Genomic DNA, 21,672 nt, shown 5'->3' with positions numbered 1-21,672 from the left:
CAAGGTCGCCTTAAGGAAGCTTTGTTTCTCTTAAAATTTGCAGTGTCCAATTTAATCACAAAATAATTTATATACGTATTTTGAATTTAAAATTAAATATTTTAATTTAAAATTTAAATGATTTAAGTTTAATTAGCAAAGAACAGAACCAACTGTTTTGTCGCGTATGAATTTATCAAGCATGCAATCGAATGTAATCGAGTGCAATCGAAAATCCAGACCACCCCTAGCTCGCAACGAACCGATATCATTGTGAAAATTTCTCTCGCCTGAATTTGTTCGTTCTCGTGTTAAAAGTGACATTTTGTGAACAAGATTTGTAATTCGTCTTAAACGGTGAGTTTTTTTTTTATTATGAATAGTTCTAAGCATGGTTAATGCAACATCTGTGCTTGTGGACGCTAAATGTGTGTGTGTGGGTGTGTGTGCTGTTTTTCTATTATTTTCCTTGTGTATCGCCAGAGTTAATGTTTTGCCGTTTTTGGGGCTCCGCCGGCCGTCCAGCGGAGCCCTATTTTTCACCGCACACACACAGGCGCACATTGGCTGGTGGATACATACACAAATGCACGAAGATGTGAGAGGTCTCGTATTCGCATGACTGTTTGTTGCATTGTTGTTGCTGTAGTTGTAGTTGTAATGGTGCGCTGTTTTTTTCCAAAATGGCTGCCAAGCAGGAGAATAGCAACAAATAAAAGAGTTGCAGTCGTTGATGAAATTGGCAAAACAAAAACGAAAAAAAACAAAACGTTTGCCAATGTGTGAGAACTGGCGCCAAAAATTATGAGTAATCGTATTTATGCTGGCATAAACAGATAAAGTAATTTATTAATTTATTTCTTAAGTGAGACTCGTGTGGGTGTGTGTGTATACTAAACACGCACACTAGTTAACTAATGCAAATGTGCATGTCTGCGCTTGTCATGCGCAGCTTATGTCCTCTCTCTTTCCCTCTACCAGCTTTTCCCGCATGTTATTGCATAATTGTTTTTTATTTTCCTTTTTCTTCAGCATTCTCTTTTATGAGGATGTGCAGCTGTCACATCTACACACACACACACGCACATGTTGACTAGCGGAGAAACGTCGCAATTAACTGCTCGCACACATCTCCTCTCATTCTAACGCGAACGTGCCCCTATATGCATCTCCCTCCAACTTGCCGCCTTTTAATGCGCGCCAAGTTTTTACCGCTTGATTTTCCTTCTTTTTGTTTATGTTTACTCTTTTGGCGCTTCCATTCCCAGCTTTTTTCCCCTTTCCTCGAATTTCTTTTATTTCACATTTTCCTCTTGCCTGCACAATAAGTAATTATAAATTGGAAACTACAACTCATTACTTCAACGTGATTGATTCCGCATAAAGCGCAAAAAACTCAAGAGGTTGTACACAAAAAGAAGGGGAACACAAAAACTAGCGACTCACGATGTTTGCCCGCAAAGAAAAGAAATGAGATTCTCAAGTGGTCCTCCATCGTGGAACATTTACACAGCGAGAAAACCAGATAAAATTACAAACTATATGTATTCTTACTGCTATTTAGAACGGATAAATTGGGGCTTTCACATCAACACCTTAATGTATTATCATGGATGATCCAAAAGTGTTTAATCATAGGTAACTGCAGCAAGCTAATAAGTTTCCTAGGTTGGTGTGTGAACGATGTAGAGATCGTCTTAGCCAAGAATGTAGATTACACCTTTATTTTGCTGTGTGTATGCTGCCGAGACACGATTTTTTTTCTTTGCCACTCAAGTGGAAGTTTCTCGAGTGCTGCCTTCCCAGAAGATGGGAAAATATTTCAAATGGGGGGCATGGAGGAAAAGCAGGCAGCTGTCGCGACGAAATTTCACGTTCAACCCTCGTTATCGTTGTGACCACGAACCAAAGTTCCTCGTCAGTTGGCCGCCAGCGCTTCGGCGCTGTGCATCGGTCCTAACTTTGGCTCCCCGCCACATCCACCCGTATTTATCCTCCAGAGTCCACAAAACAAAATCTCCTGGCCGATTGCACCGGGCACTGCGCCTGTGCTGGCCGAAAAGTTCGGAGTTTGTGCCAAGTTCCTGGCACTCGCGTTGTAAATCTCACCTGGAGAGGATCGGTGTGTTTATTTTGGATAACATCCACACAGCATATTCACTAAATTGAGTGATTGGCGCTTTGGGATTAACTACAAGTTGATATAACTTTTGTGCACCTGGATCCCACATAATCTAACTTTTTCCCCATTCTTTCCATTGCAGTTTGAAAAAGCTAAGAAAATATGGCCCGTACTAAGCAGACCGCCCGTAAGTCAACCGGAGGAAAGGCTCCTCGTAAGCAGCTGGCCACCAAGGCAGCCCGTAAATCGGCGCCATCCACCGGCGGAGTGAAGAAGCCCCATCGTTATCGTCCCGGAACCGTGGCTCTTCGTGAGATCCGTCGTTACCAGAAGTCGACTGAGTTGCTCATCCGCAAGCTGCCCTTCCAGCGGCTGGTTCGTGAAATCGCCCAGGATTTCAAGACCGATTTGCGTTTCCAGTCAGCGGCTATCGGTGCCCTGCAGGTGAGAATTCGTCTTTAAAACATGATGGAATCGTGAAGGTTTAGCTTAATTAAGAATGCTAGAGAGAGTATTAAGTTAATGGGATCATGGCCAGTTTAAAGGGATGCCATTTATTTCAAAGAAATTAGATTTCTATGTTGCAAATATCCTCTAAAATTCGTATCTAATTCTCTTGACTGACAGGAAGCATCTGAGGCGTACCTTGTGGGTCTCTTCGAAGACACCAACTTGTGCGCTATCCACGCCAAGCGCGTGACCATCATGCCCAAGGACATCCAGTTGGCGCGCCGCATCCGAGGCGAGCGTGCTTAAGCTGGATCACCTGCGCCGGATTCGATCACTGTCGTCCATCCCAGAACAGCAGACCGTTTTGATTCACCTTTTGTTGTGGGAGAGGTGCCCGCCAAGGAACTTCACCAGCGACACATTGATCCAATCTATCATTCATATTTATATGTACACATTTATCATACTTTTGTTGTTCAATCGGATCGTCCGAGTGGCGATTTCGATGCGAGAAATACCACACACAAAACAACACACAACATTACTGTAATGCTTAAACAATATTTGTAACTCTTATTATTACTATTATATATTAGTTATTAAGTTTTTTTTCTCGCCTGTGTGTCGTCGGTTGGATCGTGTACGCTGCGCCATACACCTTGCCCTCCGAATCCGGGTCCACCTCTTCGATTTGGAAGGGAATTTCCCCGGGCGGCTGTCGTCGCCTGTCCGCCTGCAACATCCGCCACCAACCACTCCAACAATTGTCCAGCTGGCGGGCTTCGATTTCCAGGTAATCCGTGATCTTTAAGGCGCCTGTCTCGCCTTCTTCCCTTCGATCAAGGAGAGGCTCTCCATCTGGCGGCCGGGATGAGCGGAGCCTGGAGGTCGGGGCCAACCAAACGCCAGCTGGACGTGGCAAGGCGGACAGATGGCGGCGGACTGCCTGGCGGGGATTCCCGGATCTCTGGATGGGCGGCGAGGGCATGGCCATCTGGCGATGCAACCGACGGTACGCAGCTTTTATGAAGATGATATCCATATATAACACCGAAAACCGAATCGAGTACACTTAACTTTACACTTACGTATATGCTTATATATACATAAATACATACATATATATATAAATATATATATATAAATCTTTATGGAAGCAAAAGCACTAGACATTAATACTCTTTCTTTTGTTCACCTTTCGTTACTGAAAATCATATACAGAGCATTATATATATAGAAGTTATATATATATATATAACGAAGGGATGGGCGTGACAGAGTTAGTTGATTAAATAAGATTTTAGATTTACATGCATTTTGTACGTTTAGGCGGACGATGTCGAAGAAGATGAAGAGAAGAATCGGGAGATGAGAAAAGATATAAAGATGATTCAGCAATCAAATTAAAGTACGCATCTATAGATTTGGAAGAGCATCGAATAAAAATAACCAAGACAAAATCACAACAATACACAATAAAAGCCGAGCAGAGCATTGAATATTTCCCAATATTTACATATTTGTAGTTTGAAACACGTGCAAAATAATCAATTGTAAACGCCCCTAAACATGCATATATATACATATACTTGTAAATTGGTGTCGATAACTAGTTTCACATTGAACATTTAAACAAATCGGACTAAATATGTGTCTATATCGTATCGTCGTAGCTTACAAGAACCAATATAAAAGTAAACCCCACAAACACACAAAAACAATCTGAAACAAAAAATCAGTGACAGCAACAGCAAAAATAACTGGAAACATCAGCAAAAAAAAAAAAAGAAAATAAAAAATAAACGGTTTTTTCTATAGAAGAAACCAAAAAAACCCAACACCAACAAATTGTTTTATTTTCTGCGAAAGCGGGATAGAAATAGTGGGTGCGAGAGGGAGGGGGATAGGAGGCGATGGTACAGTTGACTCCAAAAATCGAAACCAAACGTCATTCGCTTTGTTTACGTGTGTTAATCTCGCTGCGTGCGTGCGTGTGTGTGTGCTAACCGCTCGTCTCTGTGTGTGCAAGTTTGGCTGGCTGCATCTGTATGTGTGTGGGTGGCTTTGGTTCTGCCCCCTTTTTTGATTGTCTTTGATTTGCTTTTTCAAGGCTGCCATTAAGTGGCGCCATCTAGCGGCGGTTCTGTGGCTCGGGCACCCAATAGGGGTTAATAAGCCGCTTTGTTCGTAAGCTAAGGCAACCACGAGGGGTAAATGGTTTGCTTTTATAATTACCTGCTTATATTTATACAGCACATATAAGATACGTACATACATACGTTAAAAAGTAAGCAAATATTTATTAAAATTTAATTTAGTGATTTTTACCTTATTTTTGGCGGTGTATGTAACTAAGGCTACTACTCAATTAGTACCAAGCAAAATACCCATTTAAATTGCAAAATGAGTACGGAACATTTAAAAATTTGTTCATTTACATATAAACGTACATTTATTTTATTTGTATATTTAGCATACAGTCCAGAATGCGACGCACACTCAGTTGTTAAAATATTAAAATTAGGCTTCGCGAAAAAAAAGTGAGTTAAACTTAATTGAGAATGGGATTGATGTGGAGTTTTGGGCGCCCAAGAGGGGTTTCAAGTTTAGAGCATTCCGCTTTTTTTTCTTCCGGTGTACAGCGAACAGGGGCGGAGTTTCAAGAGGGGACAGCTATGTTACAACACAGGGATCGATGCATGTATAAGTTAGGGACTAAAACTAGGATCTGGGTGGCGGGGTTCCTTGTCTTAGTCCGCCTCGTGTTTCTCCGCCTCTGGATGCTTGCCAGGTGCCGTTGCCGGGGGCGGAGCTCCCCCAGCTACTGCTGCCTCGCCTAGCGGTGCTCCTCCAGCTGCCGGAGGTGCTCCTGGTCCCGCTCCTGCCCCGGCAGTGGGATACACTCCGCCTCCAGGCGCCGCCGCTGTTGCCGCGCCAGCTCCACCGCCTGGGGCTCCTGGTCCTCCACCGCTCGGCTCGTGCAGGTGACCTGGTGGCGGCTGTTGTTGCTGCTGCTGCTGTGGTGGCGGTGGATTGCTTCCATGCTCCGGCGCATATGGATGCCCGGGGTTGCCATTGTGCTGCGGCGGCGGCGGACGCGGTGACATGTAGTGCGAGCCGGGTGGCGGGCCATAGGACTGCTGATACGGCGAGAATGGTGCGTAGTAGGGCTGTGGCGTGGGATGTCCTCCGTACTGGGGCTGGTAATACGGTCGAGCTGGTCCTCCGGGTGGTCCAGGCGGCGGCCCATGTGGTGGCCCGCCGTAGTTGGCATAACCCGTGTGTGGAGGTGGCGGCGGCAGACCGGGCATTCCCGGCGGCGGCTGATGCGGTCCCATGTGCGGTGGCATCAAGGAATGTCCGGGTGGCGGATGGCCGGGATGTGGATGCATCTGCGGCATGCCGGGCGGAGGAGCTGGACCGCTCTGTTGCTGCGGCAGTGGCACCTGTTGTTGCACCGGCGGTGGCGTTGGTGTCGTCGTCGTTGTGGGCACTGCTGCAGCTGCTCCGGCCGCTGGAGCTACCTCAGGTGGCGGTGTGGGTGTCGGAACTGGGGTGGGCACCTTGCCGGGCTGGGCCACCACTTTGGCGGGTTCCGTTTTGGGTGGCTCGACTAGCGTTGACTGCGGCGGCAGGGCAGCGGCCATCTCCAGCTTCTCTGGCTTGATGGGTGGCGGCGGCACCGATGGCTTCGGTGGTGGCTCAATGTCCATGGGCTCGGGATCCGTTTTGCTGGCAGTTTCGTGGACATGCACCGCCGGTGCAGGTGTGGGCGTCGAACTCGGCGTGGGATTGGGTGTGGTTGGCTTCACAGCCGGCGGAGTCTCCTTGGGCGGAGCTGCTGGCGCCGCTGCCGTCGCCTCTTGAGCGGCGGGTGTGGCACCTGGCTGACCCGGCTGCGTTGGCGGCTTGGTTGTCTCCTCGCTCCTTGTCACGGGGGCGGCAGCGGGAGCGGCAGCTGCAGCAGGATTTGTCGTGTTATTCGCATTGGGTTCATCCAATCGCTGGCGATCGCGCTTGATATCCTCGTACATGCGATGCACCATCTTCTGGAACGTGTCCTCGTCCACAGCTGGCTTGCAGTGGCGCTTCAGCTCCTCCTGGAAGGCCTCGCTGGACTCCACCATGCGCTGCTTCTTGGCCTCGAACTTCTCCTCCATCTGCTGCAGTTCCGCCTCGAGTTTGGTTTGGTGCATCGTCAGCGAGCTGACCTGCCTCTTGAGCACCTGCATCCGCGTGGTGGTCACCACCGAGCGCACATCTGGCACAACGGCCTCCGAGAATATCTCGTTGATCAGGCGATGGTTGCGCAGGTACCGGGCGTAGGCCATGTGCTTGGCCGTATAGCCTTCGTCCTGGTCATCCTCGTCCTCCGCCGGCTGGATGTCGATGCGCCGCTCGTGCTGCGACTTACTGCCGCCACCGCGTGACGGCGTCTCGTGCATGTCCACGTCGGTCTTCACCTTGCTCTTGGCCGACATGTAGGCCTGATAGGCGGGCGTCTGGTGATAGGCCTTCAGCGATTTCTCGTACTCCAGCTTCTCCGCCTCGTACTCGTCGATGAACTCCGTCTTCTCATCCTCGGGCAGCAGCTTCCACATGGCGCCGATCTTCTTGCCCAGCTCCCAGAGCTTCAGCTCGGGATGTTGCGCCTTGACGCTGTCCCAAACGCGTTTCGAGTACCGCATGTATGGCAGAATGGGCTTCTCCGGCGGCTTTGGTGGCTTGGGTAGCCGTGATTCGTTCTGGTTCTTGCTGCTCGACGACTTGGTCACCTTCTGTGGCGTGAATGCCGGATTCCCATAGTTGCTGTGCGTGAAGATGGGCGTCTGATCCTTGTTCCGATCGCCACCTCCTCCGCCGCCGGATGAACGCGACCGGCTGCCGCCGCCGGAGCCTCCGCCACCGCCCACGACGCCCTGGAGTGGTGTGGCTGGTCCCGGTCCCTGGCCGCCAACGGCTATCTGCTTGTAGTTGCTGGGCAGAGCCATCTTTTCGCAATTCGCTGGTCAAATGAGCGTGGATTTTCCAATCGAAACAACAATTTTCAGGCGGACGCCATTTTCTGTCGGCGTTGGTGGAGGTATGACCGTATCTGACTCGAAGAAAAATCATATGAACCGGGAATTTGCAAATATACCGTCGTATCAAGAAAGAGTTACTTTTGGACAATACATAACCTTTTAGTTACCTTAAACTGGCAGAATAAAATAGCTAAATTGCTACTATATACAGAACTGCTTTCTAGCTTGACACTTTAATTCACTTTTATGCAAATAAAAAAATATACCACACTACCAAAAACAAAAAATACCAACGGCACATCATTTTCCAGAAAGTTGGCAGTCCTGCGACTGGTATCATAAAATATAAACAAATCGACAACTTCTACAATGTTTGCCGGTCGCTTACTCGCTCGTTTGAGCCGAAGTCGGGCATTTTTGGCCACCATGGGGAGCTGGTCAAAGCCCCAATCAATCGCCCACCAAGTGATCCTGCCCAGGACACCACCGACATCCACAGATGCGATTCAATGCGAAGGATCCATTGCCAACCGCCGGTTCTTCAGCAGTGAAATTGAGACGGAATCCACGTTGGACGGTGCTACCTACGAGCGAGTGTGCTCCGACACCCTGGACGCACTGAGCGACTACTTCGAGGAGCTGACGGAGAACGCCGCGGAGCTGCAGGGCACGGATGTGGCGTACAGCGTAGGTGACATCGCCTATTACATCATTCAATTGATCTAATCTTCGCGGGGTTTCCTCTTTCGCAGGATGGCGTGCTCACCGTCAACCTGGGACGCCAGCACGGCACCTATGTGATCAACCGGCAGACGCCCAACAAGCAGATCTGGCTCAGTTCGCCCACCAGCGGTCCCAAGCGATACGATTTCGTCGGCTCCGTGGCGGCGGGCAGATGGGTCTACAAGCACAGTGGTCAGTCGCTGCACGAGCTGCTGCAGCAGGAGATACCCGGCATACTGAAGTCAGAGTCCGTGGACTTCCTTCACCTGCCCTATTGTAGTTAATTCCGTGATTAGCCTATTATCTCCTCCATAAAAAGTCTGTTAAAACGTTCGATTTCATGTATTTATTGTGAATTCTATCTAAAGGCACAGTGGTCACTCGATACGTTAACTACCGCTGCTGCAGATGACCAAAGATGAAGCAGTGAAGCTTAGCTTCTACTGTAAATGCTTTGCGTTCAATTTTTCGTTTATTGTGAGTTGTGGTTTATAATTATTGTTTAGAAGCATAAACTTAAAAATGAGCTGGTTAACGAATAAGTCGAATAATTTACCTGTGGTTTTCCAACGTTCAGGCTGATATTCCACCATTAAACAACTTTTTTTGTAGCTTTTAACATTTTAACTTTTTGTACGTTTTCTATTCGCTATTCACGAAATTGATAAAACGTTCATAAAAAATGCTTATACTTTATTAGGTTTCATTTAATTAAAATTTATCGTTTATTTCAATACACAAATCCAGAACTCAAAGCTCCCAATCAACGAAAATGAAACCAGGGCCAATGCTAAACGAAAGTCGGTAAAAGGTGGTTTTAGGAATTATTGTGTATGTTTATTCACGTGCTCTTCAGATTTATGTTTTCTGAATTGGATTGTTTTCAGTGTTTTGTAAACAAAAGAAGGTTGTGATCATTTTTGGCAGCGGCACACGTGTATGAAAAAAAAAGTGTCATATAAATCACTTGTCAACTAGCAGATACACGGGCACTTCAAAGGATGTTTCTCGTTCCTACATAACGTTTAACTCGCATAAATTTAATGGTTAGGTTATCTAAGGCTAAGACGTTCTAGTGACGCCCACCGAACATGTTGTTATAGTGCGGCTGCTGTTGCTGGGCGCCCATAAAGTTCTGGGGCATCTGGTTAAAGGGCGGCTGTGGCGGCGCATTGTTGGCCCACGGGTTAATGGGCGCTCCGCCGTAGCCACCTGGCCCTGGTCCCATGCCCCCGTAGTTCTGCTGCACGCCATTGCCCGCAAACGGATGATAGCCGCCGTAGCCCTGCTGATTCGGATACGGGTTGGCATCCGGTCCGCCGCTCAAACCGCTCATCAGCTGCTGGGGTTCCTGGCCAAAGCTCCGGCCCTGCTGCTGCTGCTGCCCTGGATAGCCCGCATTGGAATAGCCTGCTCCTGCTCCGGACTGCTTCTGGCCAAGGTTCTGGCCTGGCTTCTGACTTAGGCTCGGCGCATTGGGCGCACCATGCTGCGGATGCGGTTGGTTCATCATGTAGTTGCGATTTCCACCCGAGGGTGAACCGCCAGAGCTCCCGCCCTTGCTCAAAGTGCCCATTAGGTTGGCTATAATGCTCTCGGTGTCTTTCAGCGAAATCTTGGTCGTGGCTGCCGGCTTAAAAGTGAGCGCATTTGGCGACGATTCCACGGGTATTACGGGCGGCCCACCTGCCTTATTGGGGCCGCCGGCACCACTCCCACCGCCGCCATTCGAATCACAGGCCTTCATCACCAAATCGTCAAAGTTGTAATCATCATCTTCCTCGTCATCGTCGTCGAGCATGAAGCTGGGCGTGTTCCGGCCGCGTCGCTGCTTGTTGATGGGCAGACTGGACAGATCCCGCTCCCGATCCCGCTCACGATCCAAACTGGGACGGCGGGCGCTCAGCGAGGAGAGACCTGCTTTCGGAGCCGAGGCGATGGCGGCCACGGCGGAGATCCTGCCACCCAATGCCGAAGCCTTGGACTTGGTAGCCGCCACCGCCTTGGTTGCCCCACCAATGTTCACCACGCGCGACAGAAAATCACTGCAGGACTCGCCATCCCCGCTGAGCTCCGCCAGGTTCACGTACTTGCGCAGACGCTCTACGCGCGACGGCTCCTGTACCTCCAGCTTGCGCAGATGGCCAATGAGATGCACCTGCTCCTCGTTCGACAGAAACTTGAAGTTCTGCAGCAGGGTCTGGAGATCTGAATCCGTTAGCGATTCCATGCCACTGCTGCCACCGGCTGCATCAGCTTGAACCTTGGCCGCTGCTCCCGGAGCGGCGGGCACCACGTCGACGGACTCCTTGTTCAGCTGGTGCTCCACCTCCTTCATCAGCTCGTCCAGATCAATGCCCATGTTATCGGGCGACGGCTCATTTTGCAGACCGAGCTTTGCCTTTATCTCCTCGAATGTCAGGCTGTTGTTCTTGTCCACCTGGCGGCGCTGTTTGTCCGTCTTCACCAGCAGCGTTAGCAGGTGGAGCAGATTGTTCATGTCGCCGGTGGTCACGTCGTAGTATCCCTTGAGTACCAGCGCATTGGCCAACTTGGGGGCCACCACGTTGCGATCGAAGGGCAGCTGTATGGGCGCCGGATTGGCATTTGCCTTAACCTTGGCCTCGACGACATCGGTGGAACCTAAACAATCCGGTTACGGATGAGGGTGGATTGGGGAGGGAACAACACAAAGAAATCAATCAGTTAGGATTTACAGGAGAGTGTGTTTCTGTTTCAGATCTCTGCAAGTGGAGGATCGGTATCGCACGGAGCTACGCAAATTACATTTATACTTATGGATGGTGTGGATGGCGATGGGACTGCTCACGGTTGGTTGGCACACTTTGTTCACACACCCACCAAAAATAAGGGAAAGCTGACCGGAAAACGATTACAACGATATCACAGCGACTCGCCAACCCGACCAAAGTCTGCCCAATTAAACGATATATCTTTAAAAGTAAATACCAGCATGGAAGTTCTTAGACCATTATAGTTTAAATTGCAAGCAGGTCTTTACAGAATAACCTTTATTAAACCCCAAGTAGAAGTCACTTTTTGGTTTAAAAAAAAATGCAAGATGCACTCGATAGTTTAGACGCGAATCCTATGAATTGCAGAAAATAGACCAGCAATTCAGAATGTAGTTTACGTATACTTATAATATTGTTTAAAACGCTATAAAACCTGCCGCGATGTTGTTATATTTCAAAGACAATCGCCCAGATAACAAAGAAATGCATTGAGCAGTTTTATCGTTTATGATTCAGTGAGAAAGAACAATTTTGAAATGGGATACCATCCCAATTCATACCGCAGCAGCAGGCAAGATTCTTTATTTCGTAAGTGCTATTATTAAGGAAACTTAAATCGTAACTAAATGGTAAACCGCAGAGGTTGCTAGACAAAGGTGGGGAATATCTAACGTATGTATATTTCTTTATCACCAGGCACATAAAAAGGTTCCTTTCGAAAGCTAAAGTATTCCACCGAATGGCACAAAACTCACAATTAACTTTGGAACTTCGGGTAAAAAGCCGGAGAAAGTACGCGAAAGAAGCACGATTGTTCCCATGGGAAACCCTTTTTTGGTTTGTGTGGTATACTTACCTCCTGATTCCTAACCGCGACCGCGAATAAGAGGGAGACAGAAGTACGGACTCAGCGGGACAAGGGCGGACTTACCTTTGGCGTTCGCCTGAAAGATGACGGCTGCTATGTTCGTGATTAGTTTCTTGACCACGCGCACCTTTTGCGGATCGTCCAGCACCTCGGCGATGAGAATGCCCTTAAGCTTCTCCTTGGTGGTCTCTAGGAACACACAGTTGTCGTCGTTCAGCAGCAAATCCTCGGCTGCATTGGGCTGCACCATCTCCATGGCCAGTGCCTTGCTAAGCAGATTGAGGGCCTTGGGTCCCAGGCTGCCCAGGTGCTCCTCGACGGCGGACAGCATGCGCAGCACACTGACCACAGTCAGTGGTCCCTCCTCAACGGGCTCCGATGGTTCCTTCTCCTTGATGGACGAAACGGCAGGCGAAATCGAGCGCACCTTGGTCATATTGTACTCAGGATACACGCGGGAATCCAATACGCGGAAGGTCTCCACATGCTCATAGCCGCGCGATGCTCGAGCATAGCCCTCGTTTCGGGGATAGTACTCGGAAGAGCGCTCGCGCTCACGATCCCGCTCCAAGCTGCGCCGATCACCGTAGTCCCTGGAGCCAGGCGACATAGCACGCTCCCTGGATGGTGGACCATGACCACGGCCACGGTAGAACGGCGGCGAGCGAGACCGGCGTCTCAGGCTGCGCGAACGCGAGCGGGAGCGTGAAGTTGGTCGCCTATAGTTGCGACGCGGCGAACGACTGCGGGAGCGCCGTAAGGGACGACGTCCGCCGCCACCACCTCGTTTGGGGGACAACGAATGAGAGAGGGAGCGCCGATTGTAGGAGCCACGACCACGAGACGGAGGACTCTCGGCCTCATCATCGCTGATATCGATGACGGCTTCGGGTGCTCCGCCAGTCCCACCTATTGGACGATTGCTGCGGAAGTTCGGCTTGCGACGATTGGCGGCATTGGTGGGGGCAGGCACCTCACGCGGACTGGCCACACGGATCTTGTAGCGCTCCATCAGCTCCTTGGTCTTCTCTTCGTCCTCGTCGCCCAGCTTGAACTTCTCTTTGAGATCTTTCTTGATTTTATTCACCGATATGTTGAACAGTTCGATGCGGCGATCCTTCCAGTAGCTAATCCACTCCGGCTTGTAGTCGTATTGATTCGGATCGCACTTCTTCTCCTCCTGCAGCTGCTTGTAGCGCCGATTCCAGAACTGTTTCCACTCATCCGGGTAATCGGGATGTTTCTCGGGATTCGATTCGTACGTCTCCGTTTCATCGCGCAGCTGCTTGAGCTGAAGTTCCAGCATGCAACGGAACTTCTCCCATTTGTAGCGCTCTTGGGCAATTAAAGAGGCCTGAATAGACAGCTCCTTGGGCGTGGGCAGGTGCTGGGTTTTGTTCACGCCCCCGGGAGGTGGGGGCGAGCGATTTTTGCCACGCCCGCTGGCATCTTCGGCCAGCTGATTCTTCTTGCGCAACAGCCCCTTCGACATCTGCACAACCGGAGCCGTTGGCCCGCCAAAGCTCTCATCATCACTGGATATGGCATCCAAGGCAATAATATTTCCATCAACATGCTGGTCGTTGCCGTCCCCGGGTCCGTCGTCGTTCATCTTCAAGCTGATCTTAATGGAATCATCAGATTTCAGTTCGCGGATCACGCGCTGAGCGTCATCGGAAAAATCTGGCCCAGCGCACTCATCGAAATGAAAGCTATCCCGCACCTGACTGCAGATTTTGGCGCGAAAACGCCGAAAATCCTCACCAGTTGCAGTCATGAGATTGCGCGACCTGCCGAAGTGCTTCTCAATGCACTTGACCAAGTTCCCAGTGGCAATCACCAGGTCCCCAGAGCTGTTGGGGGTGCGCTTCAGCTTCTGCAGCTCATTGTAGGCCTTCTGGAAGTGGGTTTGCAGGTACTTGGTGCGGTGCGCCTGCGATGTCCAGTGCACAAACACGGTGCGTGCATCCGTGCAGGTCTGGCACAGCACACAGAAGTAATCCGGACGCAGTTGGACCGGCTCGTGCAGCTCGATGGTGTATTCGGTGCCGATCAGTGGTCCACCGGTGTAGCTCTCGATCTGCTTTTGTATGACCGCCGTGCGGGTCACGTCGTCGTCCTCCTCGAAACCGGGCGGTACCGGCTCGCCCGGCAGGAAACTCATCGCACAACTTGAAATCCTAAATCCTTAATTCCTGCAGATGGGCATCAGGCCAAAAAAAAGAACGCCAGTGAACGGAAATGGCCCAGGATCAGCACTTACCTTGGTCTCTGGTTCCGGTCTTGGAACGAATCGGTTTTATTTCTCTTTTTTTTTCGTATCCTCCAATCTCCGGATTTTCAGATTTTCTTGTTCACTTTTTTGCACTGTTTGGTTTCGCATCACCCTTCGCGTTCACTTATCGAAAAGGGGGCGTCTTGCGCCCGCGTGGTTACTGTTACTTACTATGCCAGTGTATACGTAAGTTACATTATTTAACTATGCGTTTTTCCTTGTTTTCCCCTTCAATTCCTGCGAAAATTGGGTCCGAACCCAAGCCTTTTTGTCTATTTTTCTTTTGACAGCTTTACAGTGTGGCCGTGCGCCGATCGGGCGATAACACCGCCAACGATAGTTCTATATATCGAGTCCTAGAAAATGTCAGTCAGTCCTAGAAAATATATTTTTAAAAAATTAAATTTACACACATTTTTATTTAATACTTATTATGATTATTACAAATATGTACATCCTTGCACAGAGTATTGTTGCTTTTTTTAGAGCGCTGTAATGCAATAATCGGTTTAGTTTTGTTTTCACATTTATTTCAGATTTTTGTATATTAAATTGCCTTGGGGTTGCTTTAAAAATATTATAATTATAGGTTAAAAAATTATCTATCAACTGAAAATATTTTTGGTTTTACCTAATTGACCTACCTACATCTTAAGAACTGTTTGCTTAACACTATTAATGTCAGAAAAAGTCGTATATTGTAATAGTTATATATTTAGGAGTATATTTTTATTTCTTAATTTTTTATTTATTTATTTATATGGGTATATTTTCTAACTTGGAACATGGGAAACATGCCGTCATCATTCGGGATAACACAATGCTTTTGCTTCTGCGAGTGAGTCCATAAATATTTACATATGTGGATATGTGGAGTCATTATCTTTCATCCGAAACATAATCTCCGGCCAAGTGCGAATTGCTCTCGCCTCCGCAAAAGAGTGATGGACTTCTATGGGATTGGATGTTGGCTGTTGGATGTGGGATGGATGTGTTTCAGATGGCGTCTCCGCAGCTGGCTTAAATCAATCCCAGCTCGCATTCATTATTTTTTATTCACTGCATGTTGTAGGTATTTTCCAGCTGAAGCGGGAGCATTAATATCATTGGGTCCCAAGGGATCGGCCACATGTGCAGTTTGCCGGCCGTCGAGGACAAATGTCAGCGAACGGGACGCGGTTTTCCACATTTTCAGCGATTTCCACGAACCGAGCCCACATCCACCCGCCCTGGGCGGTGCAGTGGAACTACCCTAACGCGAACCACCACTGCGCAAGCCAGGGAATGCAGGTACGCTGGTAAAATACCTCTCAAACTATTGGCATTCATAGCGTATCTATGCCTCTTTCGGTTGCAAACCACAATATTCTTGCATACTTTCCAGCACCCAAAATTCGAATAATTTCTTGCCAGATGGCGTGATACAGCTGCGAAAAAAAAAATAGCACCACTGGCCCAGTAAAACTTTGAATAAGTCTCCTAACTACAATTTAGGGTTTAAAAGGAGCTGAAATACCATTTTAGAAAGGTTAAACAATTCACTTTTTAGAAAATAAAAAAAAATCACAATTGTTCTATGAATTCTTAACTTATTTAAGGAACTTTATGAAAAGTGACAAAATTAGGCGAAAAAAATAATAGCACCACTTCATAAAAAATGCTTTAAACATAAAATATAAACTTAACAGTAAAAAATTCCTTAATAACAAGTGATTGTATATTAAAACTACGCCCATCCCATTAATTTAATATTTGGTAGTGTATCCTTTATTAGCAATAACAGCTGCGGAACGTTTTGGCATGGAGTCAACCAGGTCCTGGCACCGTTTTAGGGATATTTTGCACCAGGACTCCTTAATTATACCCAAAGTTATTCGTTGTTAGTTGGCTTTGAAGATACAACTGCTTTTCTCATATCTGACCAAGAATTTTTGATGGGATTACGGCCTGGGGACTGTTCAGGCCAATCCAAAACAGGAACAGATTTATTTTGGAACGAATCCTTGGCTTTCCTGCGGGTCTACTTGGGATCATAGTCTTTTAATTGTATTCGGCAAAGGGTAGCATCATCGTTACCAAAATATCCACAAACACATGTTGATCCCAGATGGTTTTTGACCATGGTATATTATGGTATAGCCCCGACTACATAGTACGAGAAACAAGCCCATACCATTATACTGGATCCTCCGTGTTTAATTGCTTCTACTGTGTAATTTGGCTTATATTTGGTGTTCTTAGGTCATCTTACATACAATTAAGATCCATTACCACCAAAAAAAACCACCTTGCTCTCATCTGACCATAAGAAGTTCCTCCATTTTTCGCAAGACCAATTTAAATGTTCCTTGACGAACTTAATGCGCTTGGGTATGTGTCTCCCATTTAAAAGAGGGACCTTCCTGGGACTACAGACTTTTAATCCATGTTCCCTGAGACATGTGTGAACTGTTTGCACTGTTGCGGATATGTTGAGATCCTTTTTCAGTTCGGTAGCAGCTTTAAATAGATCCTTCTTGCCCTCGGGCACTAGCCTTTTGAAGAGATGGGTGCCCAATGATTGTTTTCTCCCACGTTTTTCGGGATTCTTGTTGTAGGTGATTGCATTTCCTATCATTTTGTTTTAGAATTGAAGGATTAGACCAATATTTCTGTGTGTTTTTCCTTCAGAAATTGGTTTTTTGACCATGCCACGCTTATCTGAAGAGCAATGCTTTCCTCGTCCCATTTTAATAATTTTTTTTAAGGTATGTTTCAAAAATAATGTTGGATATAGTAATAGAAATGTCAAGTTTTATAACCATGTGCTTTTCACCAAAACAAACCGCCGACAAGTATTGAATATTTGAAAAAATCGATAGTGGTGCTATTTTTGTTTTCGCCTCATTTTAGACCTTGCCGCCCAAAAAAAATTATTAAAAATCAAGGTATGGACAATTCAAATTTTTTTTTTCATTTTTGAATAGGAAAAATATCTAGCATTATGCGAAAAATCAGTATTTGGTACTATCGGTACCTCAACCTTAATTTATTTAATCGAGAACAAAATACGTTATGGTGGTGCTATTATATTTTTCGCAACTGTATGTTCGCCTTAGGGAGGCCGCACTGTGCACGATGTGTGATAGATGTAACACGTATCTGCGAGTGGATGAAGGGCGCATTAATCGCCGCACGATGAGCACGCTGATGGCTGTCGCAGATGATAATGGCAATACAACTGACTGCACAATGAGCTGACCATATGCGCACATAGACAATAAAATACGAATGCGAATGTGAATGCGACTGTGAATGCGGCTGTGAATACGACTGTGAATATGCCACCCCATTTGAAGGCCGCTCCGGTGCATTTGACAGTGGGCGAAGATACACTGCACGTGGATGTGGATACGGATGATGTAGCTAAGGATGAGGATGAGGACGAGGACGAGAACGAGAACGAGAGGAGCAGGATGTGGCGGCAGGCAGTAGGCACTGGCAGTTACTGGACAAACGTAGCACATTTAATGAACATGCCGACATGAGTTATGGCTCGTTTGTTCGCCTTTTCGTTTTTTGGTCAGTTGTTCAGCTGCCCTGCAAGTGGGCATATGTACATACATAACCACTCAGGCGAGCAGAGGGTAGCGTTTTTGATTTGATTCACCAGATCGAATTACGGGTGGAATATCTCTGGTGGGGTGGGTTGTTTCGAGCATGTGTAAGGTTTAATTTTTTCGAAATAATCTGCACAAGCAATCCCAAGCTTATCAATCAAAAAACTAATAACAATGCCAATTTCCAACAACTTTTTTGAAGCACACTCTTACCACTTGATGGAAGATTCCGAAAACCAGAAGGTGTCTAAAAGTAGGCTTTAGTAGTTTGAAGTATGTATGTAAGTGCTTTGCAAGTGCAACATGCTGCACGCATAGTTCAGTTCAAACTCGACGTGCTGATGCTTAATTGCCCCCTTGTTCTTTTTGACAGCGAAATATGGCAAATCGGGCGCACAGCTGTTGGCTTTTCATTTGGCGATTTGCAAGCGGCGAATGCAAAACTGATATCTCGCATTAACTTTGATGGAGATGGGCGAATTCCGATGGCGGGGACACAGACACAATATCAGGATTCCTGGAGTGGTGTAGTACCTCCACCTATGCATGCATCCCATTCGAGACCAGGAACCCAGCCCCTCGGCAGACAAAGTGCCAAGTCAGACAGATGCAGACGTATCTCATTTAGCATACCGTACTTTGCAGCTCATCTTTATTTCTTGGCAAGTTGTGTGCAATTCATTAAAGCGAAATCTGCTCGAATGCGAATAATGCAAATTGCTCTATTTTCATTCACAACGCCTGGTATTTTCTAGGAGAGGAGGGGTGAGGATTGGGGCTACGCCAGTGGCAGTTGCAACAATCTGCCACAGAGAGTCGACGACAAATTTATTTGTGGCGCACGCAGCCAGGAGTTGCATCAATGAAAATGCTGTTCAAGCAGTTGTCTCGCAGGCATTTTGCACTAAAAGTTCAAAAATTCCATTAATTATTCTCGGCGAAGAGTTCGCCTGGCTTCGGCTTCATTCGCACCGCTTTCTTCTCCGCTGCGCATCGGTTTATGCCTCTTGTTGCACTGCTAATTTTTCAAGAATTTCAAATTTCTTAATGGCCTGAGTTCGGAGTTTGGGGATGGGGATGGCGATGGGGATGGGAATGGGGGGCATTCTCTGTTGCCCGTTTGTCTGGGCCATCTAACCCACAGCTGCACTGACATAAAATCCACAGATGGGTGCAACAACTGGCTGGCAATATGTCTGCCCAAATTAGAAGATAATCAAGATAATCGAATGCACGGTATGCTAATCCAACTTATGAAGATGTTGAAAGGCAAAGAAAAGCTACGATTTTTAATTGCATACATTGGGGTTTTCCACTTTTAGAGCTTTTGAGGCCCAAGGCATTAATATGGTGTAAACACGATAGCACCAATTATAGTAGATGTTTTGCATAATCTTCATTTTCACTTTCCCGCTCTACGAGAGCATCGATTCATTTTCCCGGAGTGTAGGCTTACCCCTATCGCTATTTACTCCCCCCTCCCTCCGCTAAAACAAGGCCGGATGTGCTCATTGTGCTTCGTTTTCATTTCTACTTACATGTCTCCCGCCGCCATCTCCCAACCCTGCCCCTGCCGAAGCCCCCTTTACCGCCCCAACCCCTCATTAATGCTGCGCCGGAAGCGCCCAGCTGCTGCTGCCGGACTTTGGATTTATCGGGCCGAAAGGGGGGAGCAGGGAGGCGGGGCTCCGTGGACGGGGGATGGGCGGATGATGGGGGCCGATGGTCAAAGACGCTTCGGAAAAGTTTTACCCCATTCCCAAACTTTTGGTCGTGATTTCAGAAATGCGTTACGCAGTGCGTAAATCAAAACTCGGTCTGAAACAAAAACTGCGGGCAATTCTCTCGACCATCGCATGCCCATTGATTGTACATGCATGTTAAATGCGCCACCTGTTGATCGTTTTCAAAAACGATGTATTTATACGATTTTTTCGGAAAGTTTTCCAATCATCACTTGGCCAAATATGATCGTTAAATTTGTTTTGAACGGCTAACGGCCAATGCTAACGATTCCTATTAGATCATCAAAATTCCTATTTTGAATACAATTCGATTCCAAGTTTAATAAGATATGGCATTCCATGTTTAGATAATAATTTTAAAAGTATTATTCAACAAAACGAATTTATTTTGCCGGAAAATCAAGTTAATGGCTACCATCATAAATGTGGATTTGCAATCGATGTACTTTTCAACGACTACTTATACCCTTTTACTCATTGGGTAACGGGTATACATAACTACAGTTAGTGCAATGCGGGATTGTGTGAAACATTGCTTTTACACTGCGAAAATTAAGAGAGAAATGAGCAAGTTAACAGTGAAATAAAAAAGCTTCGACATATTAATTCAAAAATCAGTTTCTGGAAATCCTGTTCAGTTTTATTTGATTTTTTATGTGAAAGGGGAATTCCCTGAAATTGGTTGCTAGAGCATACGATTTTTTTCTGTGCAGTCAGCTGTTCTGCTTGTTCTTCCCTAATTAGCTTCTCTCTAGCGATCATTTCGACAGTTCACCGTTATGTTGCGACAGGGCTAACGATTTTTTTCGCGTTCTCGTTTGCGGCCCTTTTTATTTATTGGCTGGCCACCACACGCAACAACAAAAACCGCAAAATGAAAATGGAAATTCGAAGAGCGGCGGAATGAAATGGAAAATGGGCGTGTGGGGGAAAAGTCAAAGAGAGGGGTGGTGGGGTTATTGGGCTTCAGAGGGGAGTCGCGGGGGCTTAAGTGAACGGGAGTTTGTACCAAAAAGTTGAGCACTGCAAATGGCTCGCCATGGGCGCATAAATTTCCAAGCCACCTTGTCTGTTTTTTTGTTTATTTATTAGTATTTTTTGCTTTCTGTCGCTATGGTGGGTTGCTATTTTCTTTGCGGGCATTTCTTTTCATATTTTTTGTTTGTTCTATTTGTATTTTCTTTTTTTGGCAATTTCCAACATGCAACATGTTGCACTGGAGTCAAACCCAAAACCCAAAACTTTTCCCGGGACTCCCAAAATAAGAAAAAAAGTTGGAAAAAAAATGTTTTTTCGCCCCGCTTCCACTTCCACTTCCACTTCCTCTTCACGTTTTCGTTTAAACAGTGCAACATCTTTTAAGCAAATACATTTCTTTTCAATAGTTTTTAAAACTATGATTTAAACAAAACAGGTTTTCAAGACATTCGAATTTTTTAAAATTCTGAAACGGTTGTTACTGAAAAAATTGTTAGCTTGTTAAATTTCTTTTTTTGATTTGAAATATTTAGATACACAAGTTGGACTGTACTTGGGTTTGTTTTTAAATATTTTTTTCAGAACGGGTTCTTCTCTAGCTTTATTAACGTTTTTGGTGTTGCTGGGGGCTGGATCGGGGGGGGTGTGGGGTAAATGGGAGGGGGTTTTGATATTGTTTGCTGGCAGGCAGCGCAGTCTGTAATATTTTTGCCGCATAAAAGTCAAAATATGCAAATAAACTTGAAGTAGGGACGAGGATTCCGATGGCGCAGGGGGTTGGGGGTTTGGGGATGGGATCAAAGTGGAGAACGGGTGCTTTACTTTATGCATGGGGCGGCTAATACGGTGAAACAGACATAGGAAAGCAGACTAAAACAATGGGCAGCAGGATGGCAGGGAGGCGGGGAGGCGTGGTCTCCACTCTGCAGAGGCAGCGCGGCTTAAATAATAAATGTAGTACACGCTTTGAAAGAATTTACTATACTTTGGCAAATGGAGGTTATAAAAACCTCCGCACACACACACTCACTTACACACACACACACCGTGCTGTCCGGACTGTCCGGGGTCTGGGGCCTGTAGTCCAGGGTCCGTGGTCCGGGATGTGGAGTCCTTGGTCCGGGTTGCAGATTCCGGGGTGTGGAGTCCGGAG

At 46.9% G+C, this 21,672-nt stretch overlaps 4 protein-coding genes across 4 annotated transcripts; 2 read left to right on the top strand and 2 right to left on the bottom strand.

The window, feature by feature from the left end:
* Nucleotides 1–191: 191 nt before the first annotated feature.
* Nucleotides 192–3,721, top strand: LOC122624891 (histone H3.3A). The gene is made up of 3 exons (XM_043804652.1): nt 192–336; nt 2,244–2,545; nt 2,729–3,721. The coding sequence occupies exons 2-3, from the start codon at nt 2,264–2,266 to the stop codon at nt 2,855–2,857; spliced, it is 411 nt and encodes a 136-aa protein (XP_043660587.1). The 5' UTR covers nt 192–336; nt 2,244–2,263; the 3' UTR covers nt 2,858–3,721.
* A 1,247-nt stretch (nt 3,722–4,968) lies between these two features.
* LOC122623038 (formin-like protein 5) lies at nt 4,969–7,660 on the bottom strand. The gene has a single exon (XM_043801926.1). The coding sequence runs from the start codon at nt 7,540–7,542 to the stop codon at nt 5,302–5,304; it is 2,241 nt and encodes a 746-aa protein (XP_043657861.1). The 5' UTR covers nt 7,543–7,660; the 3' UTR covers nt 4,969–5,301.
* Nucleotides 7,661–7,872: 212 nt separating this feature from the next.
* Nucleotides 7,873–8,631, top strand: LOC122623039 (frataxin homolog, mitochondrial). Its single transcript, XM_043801927.1, has 2 exons — nt 7,873–8,262; nt 8,328–8,631. The coding sequence occupies exons 1-2, from the start codon at nt 7,945–7,947 to the stop codon at nt 8,580–8,582; spliced, it is 573 nt and encodes a 190-aa protein (XP_043657862.1). The 5' UTR covers nt 7,873–7,944; the 3' UTR covers nt 8,583–8,631.
* Nucleotides 8,632–9,110: 479 nt separating this feature from the next.
* LOC122623036 (uncharacterized protein CG7065) lies at nt 9,111–14,483 on the bottom strand. Its single transcript, XM_043801925.1, has 3 exons — nt 14,186–14,483; nt 11,986–14,117; nt 9,111–10,941 (listed from the first exon to the last, which is right to left on the bottom strand). Exons 2-3 carry the CDS (start codon nt 14,084–14,086, stop codon nt 9,371–9,373), a joined length of 3,672 nt encoding a protein of 1,223 aa, XP_043657860.1. The 5' UTR covers nt 14,087–14,117; nt 14,186–14,483; the 3' UTR covers nt 9,111–9,370.
* Between the last annotated feature and the right edge of the window lie 7,189 nt (nt 14,484–21,672).

This window comes from Drosophila teissieri, chromosome X, assembly GCF_016746235.2.
Source record: "Drosophila teissieri strain GT53w chromosome X, Prin_Dtei_1.1, whole genome shotgun sequence".
In the NCBI taxonomy this organism is placed as follows: Eukaryota; Metazoa; Arthropoda; class Insecta; order Diptera; family Drosophilidae; genus Drosophila; species Drosophila teissieri.
The sequence above is the reverse complement of the archived record's forward strand: the minus strand, read 5'-3'. Positions and strand labels throughout refer to the sequence as shown.